Genomic DNA, 17,176 nt, shown 5'->3' with positions numbered 1-17,176 from the left:
TGAGTTTTAATACTGTTGAAACTTGGTAAGTAGATGTATTCTGTGAACCGCATTAAGATTTTGATGCAAAAATAAAAAAATAATTATAAATATTAGGGGCTCCCCATACTTAGAACTGAAACTCAAAAATTTTTTTTTCGTCAAACATACGTGTGGGGTATCTATGGATAGGTCTTCAAAAATGCTTCCGAAAATAGTTGGTGCCCCCCCCCCCCTCTAACTTCTAAAATAAGAAAATAAAAAATCTAAAAAAACATGATGTACATTACTATAAAAACTTGAACGAGATCTAGTAAGTAGTTTTTTTTAATACCTCGTAAATCGTAAACCGCTTATTACCTCGTAATCTTTCATACAAATAAATTAAATTAAAAAAAAAATAATTTTAATTTCATAAATCAATGGTACGGAACCCTTTGTGCGTGAGTCCGACACGCACTTGGCCGGTTTTTTTTTTACTTGACTTGGCTAATTTCCGCGCAGTGTAAACGCAGCATTAGGAAATGCAATACATTGATAAATAATAGCATTGTGTAATTTACTGCCTTTATGGTAAGGTATTTGCCACCACCAATCAATTGACGTACTTTTTTAAACTCAAAGCGGAACTCATCAGTATGGCACTCTTTTAGTATGGCAATACTAGCCAGTGACGTCACTATTTTGTCAACTCAACTAAACTACTTTTTTCAATTAGAATGCAACCAAAAATCTTAATTTACAGGTACCTAATTTACATTTAATTAAGTTTTTAAGACCAGAATGAAGTGCCTTTTTAAAAAAGTTGCGCTTTAGAATTATTGGGGAGTGGCACGGTGCCAACACTGCCAACCATGGCAAAACCATGGGGCGCTCGCTGTAAAATCCTCTAATCCATATCTGTGCTCTAATCCCTTGTGGGCGCTCTTGTCGTTTACCGTATGGGGATTTTTTATAATAGACCGTATTACAAGTAGTCAAAGTTTAAAATTACACATAGGACTTTCGACTGACAAGACAACCGCTGTCAATGTCAAAACGAACAGCTGATTGGTACAAAAATCCAAAACACTCGTTCGTCAACCATGGTTGATGGTTCATTTTTGATTACATCGTCGTTGTGTGAGATGTGTTGGACTTGATCAAAACAAAAGTTTTGTGTCGTGTAGTGGTAATGACTGTGTTTTGTTAGATGTGGAACTAATTATATGGGCGCCATTAGATAGAAAACATTGAAGATTCTTCACATACCTAGATACGCACTTTCCACTTTATTTTTATCTTAAACTCAGGTCATATTATCTATGAGTGATAAGAGTTTTGATAACTTCAGTTAGTATAGTTTTGAATTAAAATAAAACAAATTGCTAGAAGTGAAACCTATTCCGCACTTCGTACATTGATCATGGCCTCACGTAAAAGAGTTTTCGACTTACTTCGGACGATCGACAGAGTTTCGTAAGTAAAAACTTTACAATACTAACGTCTAACATTTCGGTAATATTTCTATCTATTCTATTTTCTAAGGATGAATTTCAATCGAAAAATGTTTACTTACTCAATTTTTTTTTGACTCGCGTGGTAATTTTCACTTACTTACCATGACTTGCTTACCATGCTTACCATGGTAATAAAATACCACGCACGAGTGCCATCCTGAAAGCCGCCAAGTTTTGTAATTTGGCGCTAATCATAAAAAAATTAAGATGAAAAATTACGCACTGCTACTGCTGCTTTCTACAGAAATAGGCATTTGCAGTTTACGGATTTTAAAAACTTTGTAATTTCAGGTGTCAATGCCCTGCCCATGGATTCAGAGGAAATTTCCAAGTATCATATGAAACACCAGTTTTAGATTATGCGTTTGAGGTGAGTTTATATTTAAAAAATAATTGTTAAATTAATATTGAACAATAATAATAATGAAATAAGGTCAAAATTGCAGTAATTTTTAACATGAGATCTCTTTTAATTACAGATCAAAAGCTCCACCGTCAGGTACGGGATAGGAGTTACCCGGGAAGTGGGTCAGGATTTGGTCAACTTTGGTGTCAAAAATGTTTGTGTGATGACTGACTCTAATCTCGTGTCACTGAAGCCCGTCAAAGAAGTTTTAAATTCCCTTACGAAGAATGGTGTCAACTACAAAGTGTACGACAAAGTACGAGTTGAACCTACTGATACTAGGTGTGTATAAAACTTTAAATCTAATCTAGACTTGACAAGATAACCAGTACTTATAATATCATGGATTAACATTTATCTCTCAATGGGGGGCCTCATAAGTTTTAAGTTCGTGTTTAAAAAAAAATACCATGTGGTATCGCAATTTTCAAATTTAATTAATCGCTCCTGAGTATGCCATGTAGCAATCACAAGTTTACCTAAGCCATGTGGCCAGCAGTTTGCTGTTGTATCCTTGTATCAAGTTGTTTTGTTAGCCATTAAAATGTTTAGGTACTTCTTAATCTTGCCAAGCACTGATAAGATATTTTAAAGTTCATAATGTCAGTCCTTTCATGAGGCAGATTAAGATGTTGACAATATTGTTTGAAGTTATTATGTAAGACATAAACAATTTTTAATATTGTAATTTTATCAACAATTAATATCTAATAAAGAATACTCAAGTTCACTTGAATACCTAGACCTGAGTGTAAAATCTCTTCAGCTAATGGTGGTTTTAGGAGAGAAACATAGAACACCTTAGATATATAGGAAAAAATAATATACCTTTTAGCCTATTATACCTTTTAGGATTTATAGGAAGTTATGTAGACCTAACTACCTACAATTCAAATATTTTTCAGCATCAGGTTCTTCATTCTACTTAACACTGTTTTTTTTAGTTTTAAAGATGCCGTGGATTTCGCGAAGAAGGGCAAATTCGACAGTTTCGTGGCGATAGGCGGGGGCTCCGTTATGGACACTTGCAAAGCCGCCAATCTCTACTACAGCGACCCCGAAGCAGATTTCTTGGACTACGTGAACGCGCCCATCGGGAAAGGGAAACCAGTCAACGTTAGGCTCCAGCCGATGATAGCAAGTAAGTAATACTTACTATGTGATTTGAGCGGTGTTTATGCCAGCTGGATGGCATAAACACCGCTCAAATCGCATAGTACCTATGTTAATAAGGTTTTCAAAATGTTAAGCTAAAAAAAAAATGTCTTACGAGAAGTTAGATTTTCGAAAAGTTAGGATGTCAAATAGGTTTACGAAGATAGATTTTCGTTTACGTTAGTAAGGTTTTAAAAACTAGGGTTTGCTAGAAGCTCCGTTTTCAGATAGTTTGGTTTTCAAATAGGTTTATTGAACTTAGGATTTGGGACAACTAAATGTTACATAAAATTCATATCTTTAATATTGTTTTCAGTACCAACCACAAGTGGAACGGGCAGCGAAACGACCGGCACCTGTATATTCGACTTCGAAGAGATACACACCAAGACCGGTATATCCCACAGTGCTTTACGGCCTATACTGGCCATTATAGACCCTCTGCACTCCATGACTATGCCCGAAAAAGTCGCCAACTACTCTGGCTTTGACGTATTCTGCCATGCCTTGGAGAGCTTAACGGCGATACCGTACAATGAAAGGGGTCCCGCACCATCCAATCCGGCGCTGAGGCCTACTTACCAGGGCAGCAATCCCATTTCAGACGTGTGGGCCAGGTTCTGCTTACAGGTTTGTTTTTTTTTTAAGAATAGTCCCGCTACCCCCTCGTGGTAAGCTAAATATGCTTATGTTACGAGTGATGACGTGTTCTTACAAACACATCCCTCGCTACGCATCCTCGCACATCTCTGGTGGAAACGCAGCCTTACTATAGTCAAGTCGAACGGCATCGAACCCGCGTTTCTCGGATAACGAGTCGGCCAGTCCGTTCGGCTATCGTCCCTTCAATTGACATACAGTGAGACCGTGGCAAGGCTGTCCCTTTTTGACGTTTCGGTATTGTTTGATGTCTAATTAATATTCTGAAGGTGAATTGAGAAAGCGCGTGAAACGTACGTAATGGGTTTACCACCAAAGAAGTAACTTACGTATACATAAAAGTTTAATGGCCTAGACTAGCTGTTCAGAATATTTATACGTAGTTATAGTATCGATTGTGCATTTAAACCATTTTTAGTTAATCCATCTTATTACGGAAACAAAATAACGATAAGCTCTATGATTTTTTCAAACAGGGTCAATACTTTCTTTGTGCAATGAAATTATACCTAAATTTAATTCCGTACGCTTATTTTTAACTGAAAACTCATTTAGTTTTTTTAAGTAACTAATTAACTCTTTAGCACTTATCTGTAACCCGTAAAAGTGGTGCTTCGAAGACATTAGTTAGCAGTTGTAGACTTTAAAATCCTTATCAGTTGTAACCGCCCCGCATTATGTGGTAAACAACAGACTTCATCGTGATATCATGTTTGCGAAGTTAAGCCTTTTGTTTGCCAAATGCCTGCCGAGCCCTATAATTTTATAAGTTCACCCTGTGCGATCGACACTGAATAACCGCCACCACTTACTAAAAAGTTTTTGATAGCCCACAAGGAACATAACTCAGAAAATAATAAGTACATAAAGCTGGCTCCACACATTGGCTCCGACGTTGGTCCCAACAACAATCGATGTCGATTTAGAAAAACTATTGATACCAACGTTGGGACAAGCATTAACATTGGTTACGTATTTTTGACGCCAACATGTGGTGCTGTTTCAGGTCTTATTTAAAAATAACATCGATTATGTTTTTTTTCCAAATAGGTCATCCAAAAGTACTTCAGCCAGTCTGTATACAATGCTGATGACTTGGACGCACGCTCGTTCATGCATCTGGCAGCGACCATGGCAGGCGTGGGCATCGGCAACGCCGGCGTGCATCTGTGCCACGGGCTCGCGTATCCCATCGCTGGGAACGCTAAGACATTTGTGCCTAAGGACTACGGGTTTGTACTATTGAGCATCAAGACACATTTTTCAGTATTTTATTTTCCTAAGGGGGATAGTTAGGCTAATCGGGATTCGAACCCGTGAAGTCAAAGTCAAAGATATTATTCAGTACTTAGGCCCTTTTTAGGGCGCTTACACAGGCCCCAAATATTGCTTGCCCTACCACCACTTCAGACTTGAAAATACACCTAAATGTTGTATCTTACCACGTGACTTGAACATAGAAAAATATTATTTACCACAAGTAGGTAGCTAGTTAAGTTACGCGGACTTACGCGACAAAAAACTTATCCTTTTCCAAGGTACAATTTATCCAACTGGTTCTGTGGCTTAGGAGACAACAGATAGTCTAACAGAAAATATAACAGTAGCTGTTCTTGCATTTACGAGTATAATACTTACTAAAGTTTTNACCAATAAAAAAAAAACATCTTTTAGGAAATGCAATACATTGATAAATAATAGCATTGTGTAATTTACTGCCTATACAGGGTGGAATTTTGTAATGCCACCTGGAGGGAAAGTACTCTTAATATTGTAGATAGAAAATTTTACTCAAACAAAACATTCCTTTATTTTTGAAAACAAAAAGAACTCCATTCAAAGATTTTTGAATTTTTTTTTTCGATAATTCACTACCATACCTAACCTACCTACCATAGAATTTTTTGTAAATAATTAAAATTATTTAAGATTTCATGGTTTTCCTTTCATTTAATTTATCAAGTTTGTTAGAGAGATTTCATCCATAAACTTAACCCTAACGATCGATGCAATAAAAATACAGGGTGTAATTTTTAACAAATAGTTGGTTCGATTCCCGGGTGTGGCATGCAAATTTTTGGAAATCTTTGAATGCAATTCTATTTCTTTTCAAAAATAAAGAAATGTTTTCTTTGAGTACAATTTTCTATTTACATTATTAAGAGTACTTTCCCTCCAGGTGCCATTACAAAATTCCATCCTGTATATGGTAAGGTATTATCCACCACCAATCAATTGACGTACTTTTTTAAACTCAAAACGAAACTCCCATAGATTTAGTATGACAATACTAGCCAGTGACGTCACTATTTTGTCAACTCAACTAAACTACTTTTTTAAATTACAATGCAACCAAAAATCTTTATTTACGGGTAATTTAAATTTAATTAAGTTTTTTAAGACCAGAATGAAGTGCCTTTTTAAAAAAAGTTGTGCTTTAGAATTATTGGGAAGTGGCATGGTGCCAACCTGCCAACACTGCCAACTTATAAAGCTTAAAATTGCACAGAATTATAATATCACTTCGACTGAGCCACAATCTGAACAATCCAGAACCATCCATTGGCAAAACCTACTAATCCTCTAATCCAGTGTTTTTCAACCTTTTTCATGACGCGACCCCCCTAGTATGAAAAAAAGTTTTGCGACCCCCCGACCGTTTACTTTTTTTCCTGCATTTTTAAACGACTTCAAAAAAAGGATGTTCTCAATTCAAATGTATGTTTTTTTTTATAATGTCACAAAGAGTTGTAGAGTCCGAGAAAACTTCAGTCCATACAACATTTACGCATTTGCATAATTAGATTTCAGATAAATCTATCTTTAAAACTTTACCTACTGTTTTTTTTACTGAGGTAGTTTTTACGACCTCTCGCGACCCCCCTATAGAGGCTACGCGACCCCCCAGGGGGTCGCGACCCACAGGTTGAAAAACACTGCTCTAATCCATATCTGTGGGCGCTCGTGTCGTTTACCGTATGGGGAATTTTTATAATAGACCGTATTGCAAGTAAACAAAGTTTAAAATTACACATAGGACTTCCGACTGACAAGACAACCGCTGTCAATGTCAAAACGAACAGCTGATTGGTACAAAAATCCAAAACACTCGTTCGTCAACCATGGTTCATTTTTGATTACAATACATCGTCGTTGTGTGAGATGTGTTGGACTTGATCAAAACAAAAGTTTTGTGTCGTGTAGTGTTAATGACTGTGTCACAAAATTTTGAAGTGTTTTGTTAGATGTGGAACTAATTATATGGGCGCTATTAGATAGAAAACATTGAAGATTATTCACATAGATACATACGCACTTTAGTTTTATCTTAAACTCAGGTCATATTATCTGTGAGTGATAAGAGTTTTGATAACTTCAGTTAGTATAGTTTAGAATTAAAATTAAAACAATTTTCTAGAAGTGAAACCTATTCCGCACTTCGTACATTGATCATGGCCTCACGTAAAAGAGTTTTCGACTTGCTTCGGACGATCGACAGAGTTTCGTAAGTAAAAACTTTACAATACTAACATTTCGGTAATATTTCTATCTATTCTATTTCTAAGGATGCTCATAATTTCAAGCCAAATTAGGTTTACTTACTCAATTTTTTTATGACTCGCGTGGTAATTTTCCCTTGCTTACCATGGTAATAAATACCACGCACGAGTGCCATCCAAAAAGCCGCCAAGTTTTGTAATTTGGCGCTAATCATAAAAAAATTAAGATGAAAAATTACGCACTGCTACTGCTGCTTTCTACAGAAATAGGCATTTGCAGTTTACGGATTTTAAAAACTTTGTAATTTCAGGTGTCAATGCCCTGCCCATGGATTCAGAGGAAATTTCCAAGTATCATATGAAACACCAGTTTTAGATTATGCGTTTGAGGTGAGTTTATATTTAAAAAATAATTGTTAAATTAATATTGAATAATAATAATGAAGTAAGGTCAAAATTGCAGTAATTTTTAACATGAGATCTCTTTTAATTACAGATCAAAAGCTCCACCGTCAGGTATGGGATAGGAGTTACCCGGGAAGTGGGTCAAGACCTGGTCAACTTTGGTGTCAAAAATGTTTGTGTGATGACTGACTCTAATCTCGTGTCATTGAAACCTGTCAAAGAAGTTTTAAATTCCCTTACGAAGAATGGTGTCAACTACAAAGTGTACGACAAAGTTCGAGTTGAACCTACTGATACTAGGTGTGTATAAATCTTTAAACCTAAGCTAGACTTGACAAGATTACCAGTAATTATAATATCATAGATTAACATTTATCTCTCAATGGGGGGCCTCATAAGTTTTAAGTTCGTGTTTAAAAAAAAATACCATGTGGTATCACAATTTTCAAATTTAATTAATCGCTCCTGAGTATGCCATGTAGCAATCACAAGTTTTCCTAAGCCATGTGGCCAGTAGTTTGCTGTTGTATCCTTGTATCAAGTTATTTTGTTGTACTTCTTAATCTTGCCAAGCACTGATAAGATATTTTAAAGTTCATAGTGTCAGTCGTTTCATGAGGCAGATTAAGATGTTGATAATATTGTTTGAAGTTGAGGTTGTATAATATTACGTAAGTTATAAACAATTTATAATATTGTAATTTTATCAATGATTATTATCTAATAAAGAAATGAACTTGAATAGACCTGAGTACAAAATCTCAGGGTCCCGAGTAAGCTAATGGTGGTTTTAGGAGAGAGGCAAAGAACACCTTAGATTTATAGGATATACAGGGTGTTAGGTAAATGGGTATATGAGCCGACACTAGCCCATGTTAACATGGCCATATAAATGGTATGGTGAAGTCAGAAAATTTATACCTTCGTTTTAATTATTTTAATTTTCATACAAATCGGATTTCTTAAAATTTATTTTGTATGAAAATTTAAAAAATTAAAATGATGATATCAAATTTCTGACTTCACCATACCATTTATATTCCCATGTTAACATGGGCTAGTGTCGGCTCATAAGTATACCCATTTACCTAACACCCTGTATAAGAAGTGATTCATAGTCCACAAACAGAAATGAGGAGATCCGTAGGAGAACCAGAGTGACTGACATAGCCCGCAGAATCGCTAAAATCAAGTGGCAGTGGGCGGGGCACATAGCTCGTAGAGCTGATGGCCGCTGGATCGGTCTTCGTGGAAATCCTTGGGGGAGGCCTTTGTCCAGCTGTCGACGTCTTTCGGCTGAAACGAACAGACCTAATTCAAATATTTGGCAGAATCAGCGTCTTCCATTCTACATAACTGTTTTTTTTAGTTTTAAAGATGCCGTGGATTTCGCGAAGAAGGGCAAATTCGACAGTTTCGTTGCGATAGGCGGGGGCTCCGTTATGGACACTTGCAAAGCCGCCAATCTCTACTACAGCGACCCCGAAGCAGATTTCTTGGACTACGTGAACGCGCCCATCGGGAAAGGGAAACCAGTCAACGTTAGACTCCAGCCGATGATAGCGAGTAAGTAATGAATGACTACTATGCGATTTGAGCGGAGATAAGTAAGGTTTCAAAAAATTAAGTTTAAAAAAAAATGGCTTACGAGAAGTTAGATTTTCGAAAAGTTAGGATGTCAAATATGTTTATAAAGATAGGTTTTCGTTTACGTTAATAAGGTTTTAAAAACTAGGTTTTCTAGAAGCTCCGTTTTCAGATAGTTGGGATTTGAAAACCCAACTATCTGAAAGTTAGGTTGAGGTTTATCAAAGTTCGGATTTGGGACAAGTAAATGTTACATAAAATTCATATCTTTAATATTGTTTTCAGTACCAACCACAAGTGGAACGGGCAGCGAAACGACCGGCACCTGTATATTCGACTTCGAAGAGATACACACCAAGACTGGTATATCCCACAGTGCTTTACGGCCTATACTGGCCATTATAGACCCTCTGCACTCCATGACTATGCCCGAAAAAGTCGCCAACTACTCTGGCTTTGACGTATTCTGCCATGCCTTGGAGAGCTTAACGGCGATACCGTACAATGAAAGGGGTCCCGCACCATCCAATCCAGCGTTGAGGCCTACTTACCAGGGCAGCAATCCCATTTCAGACGTGTGGGCCAGGTTCTGCTTACAGGTTTGTTTTTAAATATTTTTTTAAGGATAGTCCCGCTAACCCCTCGTGGTAAGCTAAATATGCTTATGTTACGAGTGATGACGTGTTCTTACAAACACATCCCTCGCTATGCATCCTCGCACATCTAAAACTCATTAAAAAACTCATTAAAACTCATTTATTTCTGTAAATAGGCTTAAAAAAAGCACTTTTACACGTCCCAGTATTATCTCTGGTGGAAACGCAGCCTTATATAGTCGAGTCGAACGGCATCGAACCCGCGTTTCTCGGATAACGAGTCGGCCAGTCCGTTCGGCTATCGTCCCTTCAATTGACATACAGTGAGACCGTGGCAAGGCTGTCCCTTTTTGACGTTTTGGTATTGTTTGATGTCTAATTAATATTCTGAAGGTGAATTGAGAAAGCGCGTGAAACGTACGTAATGGGTTTACCACCAAAGAAGTAACTTACGTATACATAAAAGTTTTATGGCCTAGACTAGCTGTTCAGAATATTTATAATATGTAGGTATAGTATCGATGTGCATTTAAAAAAAATATTTAATCAATCGATCTTATTACGGAAACAAAATAACGATCACAAATAACAAAATAATGATATTTTTTTCAAACAGGGTCAGAAATTACTTTCTTTGTGCAATCAAATTATAACACCAAAATTAAATTCTGCTTACGCTTATTTTAATGAAAACTAATTTTTTGAGTAGCTAATTAACTCTTTAGCACTTATCTGTAAGCCGTAAAAGTTGTGTCTCGGAGACGATAGCATGCAGTTGTAGACTTACTGAACCGTAAAATCCTTATCAGTTGTTGTAACCGCCCCGCATTATGTGGTAAACAACAGACTTCATCGTGATATCATGTTTTCGAAATTAAGCATTTTGTTTGCCAAATGCCTGCCGAGCCCTATAAACCCTAGACCTAGATAAGTCCATCCTCTGCGATCGACACTGAATAACCGCCACCAGTTGCTGAAAAAATATTTGATAGCCTACAAGGAACGTTTAAGTACGACGTTGGTCGCAACGTCAATCGTCCAAGGTGTCGATTTAGAAAAACTATTGATACCAACGTTGGGACAAGCATTAGGTGTTAGCTGAGGAGTGACGGTTGTGTCATAACTGGTATAATAGACAGCTTATGGACGCCTCAAGAAATTAACAGACCAACATTGGTTACTACGTATTTTTGACGCCAACATGTGGTGCTGTTGCAGGTCTTATTTAAAAATAACATCGATTATGTTTTTTTTCCAAATAGGTCATCCAAAAGTACTTCAGCCAGTCTGTATACAATGCTGATGACTTGGACGCACGCTCGTTCATGCATCTGGCAGCGACCATGGCAGGCGTGGGCATCGGCAACGCCGGCGTGCATCTGTGCCACGGGCTCGCGTATCCCATCGCTGGGAATGCTAAGACATTTGTCCCTAAGGACTACGGGTATGTACTATTGAGGCTACATTTTTCAGTATTTTATTTTCCGAAGGGGGATAGTTAGGCCAATCGGGATTCGAACCCGAATATAGCTTGCTCTACCACACTTCCGACTTGAAAATACCTAGATATTGTATCTTACCAACCACGTGACTTGCCTTGAACATAAATAGATATTATTTACCACAAGTAGGTTTCATTTATCCCTTTGTTAAGAAATGATATTATAAGAAATCTCCATTCAAACTTTCATGTCCGATCGCAAATGCTTCTAGTTTAGTTACGCGGACTTACGCGACAAAAAGTCCTATCCTTTTCCAAGGTACAATTTAGCCAACTGGTTCTGTGGTTTAGGAGACAACAGACAGTCTATAACAGAAAATATAACAGTAGCTACTCATGCATTTACGATTATAAGACTTCGTTCGTTTCAGTCGAAAGACGCCCACTGGTGGACAAAAGCCTCCCCCAAAGTTTTCCAGAAAGACCGGTCCTCCCGCGACCTTTACCAGTCTTCCAGATCCCAATATAATACCTACTTACTAAAGTACGCCCGAGTAAAATACTTACTAAAGTTTCAATTCCTTTCAGAAAGGATCCAATGATACCCCACGGGCTATCGGTCGTGATGACTGCCCCCGCTGTCTTCCGCTTCACCGCCGCTAGCGATCCAGAGAAGCATCTAGAAGCAGCCAACCTGCTTGGTGCCGACATCACTGGTAAAAAGAAAGCCGACGCAGGCGCAGTACTGGCTGATACCATACTCAAGTACATGCAAAAGATGAAGATCGAGAACGGACTGGCTGAATTGGGATACACGAAGGAAGACATCCCTAGTCTAGTCAAAGGAGCACTGCCACAGGTTTGTTGCAACTTTCATTAAATTAAATTTCGAAAAAGAGAATGTCCCAGCTGATTCTTAAGGATCTTGACCTGCATGTAGGGTTGCCAGGTCCACAAACACAAAAGCCGGACTCGGTGCTTAATTTGGCCGGACAGTCGGTAGACAGTACATCTTATCTTCGAATCGGTGAATCGGTAGCCTAACATCCTGATACGCGCTTGTGTGTTCGATATTATTTATGACTGGCGCAGCACTTTCGACTGAAGCAGCAGCCACTTTTAAAAAGCCTAACAGAAGCGGGACAGGCCGGACAAGAGAATATTTGGCCGGACAAGTCCGTATAAAGCCAATCATGTCACCTGGCAACCCTACCTGCCTCTCACCTAATGCAAAATGATCATCAGGCCGAAGGTGTCTTCACCTAATTAATTTATATTAAATCTTACGATACCATTCAAATAAGGTACAAAAGTTAAACTTAATACCATAAGGCATTCTTTCTACTAAATAATTATACTTTTTCTCATCGAAAAGAAACAAAACAATAATATTGTTGTTCAAATGTTCCAGTTTGACAAGGTTTGGCGAACAATCTACAAGTATAATCATGTAAAAGAAAAAGGGTCAAAATCAGTTAAACAAGTCAAGTTATCGACAGAAATGGCATAATAAAAAATTATTTATTCTTATTATCGCTAAAAATAACACAATGCTGTTTTTACGTCCTTGTATAACATTGTGTTATGCTTGTTTGATTATGCATACAAGATTTGTGCATTTTATTAATACCTACAATCATTGAGTTATTTGATTAATTCTTTGATTATGTAAGTGTGGCACTAAAAGCACTAACGTGTTAACATCCTACCGAATACAAAAAGGTGGGAAGGTGCCGCTTGTTCCCAACGAGTCACACATCCAAACGAGTAACACTGTTACACGCGGGAAAAAATCCCATCCAGTCACACACACCCTTACTGTTACGCGTTAACCTGTATTTTCTTATTGTAAGCTTTAGATTACTCAAATAATTTGATTTTAATATATTTTGTACATTGTTTCTTTATAATGAAATCCTTAATCCTTATTTTAAGGTACCTACTTAATGTGTGTGATCAGCACCAGTGTGACTGGATGGGAATTTTTTCCCAACGAGTTACAGTGTTACTTTGGGTGTGACTCGTTGGGAACAAGCGCAAAATAGCACATATTATGTAGGTATTAAAATTTAGTTGTCTGTGTCTAGCATGATGTGCCATCATCCGTACCATTTATGTTTCTACGATGCATGAACTGTCGTCTCTTTTATTCCAGCAAAGGCTGTTGCAGCTGACTCCTCTCCCGCAGTCCGAAGAAGACTTATCTACCATTTTGGAAGAATCCTTGACTGTTTATTAATTTTAATAGGTGTACAATATTCTTGTATATTTTTTACACATTTACTCTGTGTAATAGGTTCTTGGAATTAAGAATAATGATATAATGGCTCAATGCTGTAGTGTAAGATGTTGACATTTTAACTTGTAATAAAATTGATATATTTTTAGTGACAGTTTTATTTAAAAAACACCATGAATACTTTCCAATTTAAATAATTCATCCACATTATTATTACAGTAGATAATTTTGGTTATAGGCGGTTAATTAAAACGACAATTTAGATGTTTAATTTTTAAAATTTTAAGTACATAAAATAAACCTATCAACTAATTTGTATAATATATAATATGTATATCTTAAATTAATTTGTTGTAATTTGACTTCATTTTGTTACTTTATAATCAAGACGCGCTAGATACAAAACATTGGTCGTAGTTGTTCGAAATGGTTCGTTAGAAGGCACTGTACTATGAAATGGGTTCAGTATCGTGACTAGCGCTGTCCAGTATCACTTACTGCTTGTGTAGGAGCGTGGGCCTACAGTTTGTGCGCGACTCACACCGCCTCGGGGACGATGTTGTTGTGGTGGAAGGGACTGCTCTCGTAGGACATGTTGGAGGCCACGGTGACGGCGGGCAGCGGCTGGTAGCGGCTGAGCTTGGGCGTGGCGGGGCCCGTCAGGTCCTCCGACAGCTGCTGGTACACCAGCCCGCAGTCCTTCTTCGTGCGGCCCGGGTGGCTCATGGCGGCGATTATGGCACTGTTGTATCTCACTTGCTTGCTCTTCCTGCTGCACACCACCATCACCACCTTGGCGATCACGATCAGCAGCAGCAGCGCGCCCAGCACGGCGATCAGGATCGGCCACAAGTAGTCGTAGTGGCCGTGCTCCTCCTCCACCGAGGCGCCGACGTACACCTCGCGCTCTAAGTCGTCGTAGTTGCTGTCGTTCTCGAGCAGGCTTATGGCCATCTTGACACCGATTTCCTTGTCAGAAGACTCGGTTGGAGGCGGCTGTCTTCTGGTCGTCGTCTCGAGGAGTTTGACTTTCAGGTCGACGTCATCGTCACCGTCGTCGTAGTCCTCGGACGCGTCGTCGTCGTCCTCCTCCTCGTCATCCTCGTCCTCGTCGTCGCCCTCGTCATCTGCGTCGTCAGCGTCGTCAACATCGTTGGCTACTGGGTCATCTATCTTTGATGCGACCTTACCGTCGTCACCGTACACTTTGGTGTCGGCAACCTTGCCATCGTCCAGCGTGTTTTTCAAATCAAAGTTGCCCTCGCGGTCCTCATCGATTCTCTCCCAAATCTCCTCATCGGAGACGGCGGGCAGGGGCTCCACCGGGTGCACTGTGGCTTTGCCGCACGTTTTGAGAGTGAGGAACTCCCAGCTGTAAGGCTCGTCGTCCTCTTTCGCGTCTGTCGCCAAGTTGGCGATACGCGCGGTGTTGGAGTCAGGTGACACCAAACGTTTGCTCAACCAGGTCATGAGGTTTTCAAACTCGCGGTTACATACTAACGGGTTGTTGCTGATATCAAGAGACCTGAGACGATTCAACGTATCGAGCTGATTCTGTTTGATTTCAGTGATGTGGTTCTGGGACGCGTTCAAGAACGTCAAGTTGCTAAGTAGCGTCTCAGGGTGATTCTTGTTAGTTTTCCATAATGATGTTAATTCGGTGTTACTGATATCGAGCCAGGTCAGCAGTGGTGTATGAATAAACACTTCCGCAGATAAGACCTTCAGTGGATTACCTCGCAAGTACAGTTTACCGAGTTCATTATTCTTCTCGAACACTTTGATATCCAAAGTCGTTAGCATATTGTCGGCGAGGTTGACTTCCACCAGCTTGGGGCAGACAGAGAATACTTTGTTGTTCAAGGACTTGATGTTATTTCCAGAAAGATTGATCACAGAGAGTGCAGTGAATGTCTTCAGTGAGTCATCATAAACTTCTTCAAGACCGCAGTTTGATGCGTCGAACAAGTAAATGTTGAACTGCTCAGCTGAGCAGTTGAATCCTTCAACGGGCAAATGTCTTAGCAGCGGGTTGTTGGAAATTTTGAAAATGTCTAATTCTATGTTTTCTTTGATGAGAATACTGGAGATGAAAGTAAGGTTATTGTAAGAGAGATCAAGGTAGTTCAGCTCGATAAGTTTGTGGAAAGCCTGGTTGTGTATTTTCTCCATATTGTTTCCGCTCAGGTTGAGGTTGGCGATGAATTTCATGCCGTTGAACATTGAAGGTCCTACGAATTTGATGTTAGTTTGACCAGCGTTAAGAGTAAGCAAGTCTGAGATATTCAATCCGTACACGGATTCAATCGGATTCCTTTGGATGTGGAGCGTAGCGAGCTCGTTGTTTTCTGAGAAAATATCGTCGGGCAGCGATTTAATGTTATTGTCGCTTAAGTCAAGCTCTTCCAGGTCCAACAGCTTCTTGAACGTGTCAGGATCCATATCGCTCAAGTTGTTTCCAGCAACGTTGAGGTACATCAAACCTGGCATGTTTTCGAACGTGCTTGCGGCGATATACTTCATGTTACAGTAGGAAATATCTAGCTCCTGCACAGCTGTGGCATTGAGGAAGTATCTGTTACTGCCCCATTCTGGGAACTTGAGTGGGTTGTTGGCAAGCGTGAGGAGCAGCAACTTCTTGTTGTTGGCAAACGTTTCAGGGTGGAGGCTCTTTAGTTTGTTATTGGACAAGTTCACTGCGTACAGCTCAGATAGACCATGGAATGCACTGGGGCTGACGAAATCGATGGTGCTGTTAACAATTTTTACAGTCGCGATCTTGTGTAGACCAAGTTTCTTGAAAATGTTATCCGTGAGCTGAATGCGCATCGCGGGGTCGGCATTTTCGACCACGAGGTCAGTGATGTCATCTCCGAACTTTTGCGTGTTCACTTCGAGACGATTGCACTTAGCGATCTTGTATCCCTGATACAGAGTGCAGATGCAGTCTCTCGGGCACGGCCTGTCCTCGTTGAAGAGCACCTCTTGGTCGTCTGTGTAGTCCTCATACTGGTCTATTAGTGTCGCAGGTCGGGCCTCACCATCTTTCAGTGTTTTGTTAGCAACTAAACTGTGTGAGACCGCACAAACTGCCAGGAGCAGAAATAACTCCCGGGACTTAGCCCCCATCTCGTATCAGCGAACTCTGGAAAGAGAGAAAGAAAAATATTAGTCACGTTTGTTTGCTAAGTGTCGAAGTTATGTCAATTATGAACTTTTTCTCGAAACAAGGCTACAGGTATGTAAATCACCGTTAAACTAACAGTAGTGCTTAACAATAGGACTTTTTTTGAAATTAACAATGGCCTAACTTTGGCACGTTTTATACACAAACGAATGCCCGCGTGGTCCATGCTTAATAATCAATGTACCAGTATAAACAGATAAATAAGATATACATTTAATAAGTATTTGTCTTGCGCAAATTACTTGTAAATACAAACGTCAAAGTATTAATATTTAATGCAAATAATTAAGTTTGTTTTGGAATGAATAAATTAAATGGCTGAACGTGTTTTAAACACAATAGCAGTCATACAATACGCTGCGCACCTCGTAATAGATGTCGCCAACATTGTTCCGGTGAAATCTTATCTAGGTATTGTCCCACATGTCTGGCTCTATCGTGACTAGATGAGGAGTTATATACGAATACATTCGAGTGTGTTCATTCCTTTGTTTTTGTCCAAAAAAGACATTAGTGACCTGT

General features: G+C 39.1%; 2 protein-coding genes across 5 annotated transcripts in view; one reads left to right on the top strand and one right to left on the bottom strand.

Annotated features, from left to right (window-relative positions):
• Positions 1–1,021: 1,021 nt before the first annotated feature.
• T3dh (Type III alcohol dehydrogenase) lies at positions 1,022–13,750 on the top strand. 4 transcript variants are annotated; one of them, XM_028304017.1, is made up of 9 exons: positions 1,022–1,437; positions 1,770–1,848; positions 1,958–2,166; positions 2,829–3,025; positions 3,356–3,669; positions 4,750–4,931; positions 11,817–12,087; positions 12,640–12,648; positions 13,384–13,725. In XM_028304017.1, exons 1-9 carry the CDS (start codon positions 1,385–1,387, stop codon positions 13,465–13,467), a joined length of 1,398 nt encoding a protein of 465 aa, XP_028159818.1. In that variant the 5' UTR covers positions 1,022–1,384; the 3' UTR covers positions 13,468–13,725. The 4 variants fall into 4 exon arrangements, with proteins under 4 accessions (XP_028159818.1, XP_028159820.1, XP_028159819.1 ...); XM_028304018.1 differs by lacking the exons at positions 1,022–1,437; positions 1,770–1,848; positions 1,958–2,166; ... (1 more) ...; positions 3,356–3,669; positions 4,750–4,931 and adding exons at positions 6,795–7,204; positions 7,511–7,589; positions 7,696–7,904; ... (1 more) ...; positions 9,477–9,790; positions 11,050–11,231 and having other exon boundaries at positions 13,384–13,750; XM_028304019.1 differs by lacking the exon at positions 12,640–12,648 and having other exon boundaries at positions 1,385–1,437.
• The window catches only part of Gp150 (leucine-rich repeat domain-containing glycoprotein 150), a 41,133-nt gene continuing 37,682 nt past the window's right edge, over positions 13,726–17,176 (bottom strand). Inside the window, exon 3 of the mRNA XM_028304016.1 lies at positions 13,726–16,612. Coding sequence (XP_028159817.1) covers positions 14,005–16,596 — 2,592 coding nt within the window. The 5' untranslated portion in view covers positions 16,597–16,612 and the 3' untranslated portion in view covers positions 13,726–14,004. The remainder of the gene's footprint in view (positions 16,613–17,176) is intronic.

Source organism: Ostrinia furnacalis, unplaced genomic scaffold (genome assembly GCF_004193835.3).
Source record: "Ostrinia furnacalis isolate ACB-3 unplaced genomic scaffold, ASM419383v2 OfSCF1353, whole genome shotgun sequence".
Lineage (NCBI taxonomy): Eukaryota > Metazoa > Arthropoda > Insecta > Lepidoptera > Crambidae > Ostrinia > Ostrinia furnacalis.
This window is presented reverse-complemented; position numbering and strand designations above follow the sequence as displayed.

Coding starts and splice junctions, on each gene's coding strand:
- T3dh (XM_028304018.1), top strand. CDS start 7,152: ATGGCCTCACGTAAAAGAGTTTTCGACTTGCTTCGGACGATCGACAGA. Junction 7,905..8,973: donor GTTGAACCTACTGATACTAG/GTGTGTATAAAT, acceptor TGTTTTTTTTAG/TTTTAAAGATGCCGTGGATT. Junction 9,791..11,049: donor GGGCCAGGTTCTGCTTACAG/GTTTGTTTTTAA, acceptor TTTTCCAAATAG/GTCATCCAAAAGTACTTCAG.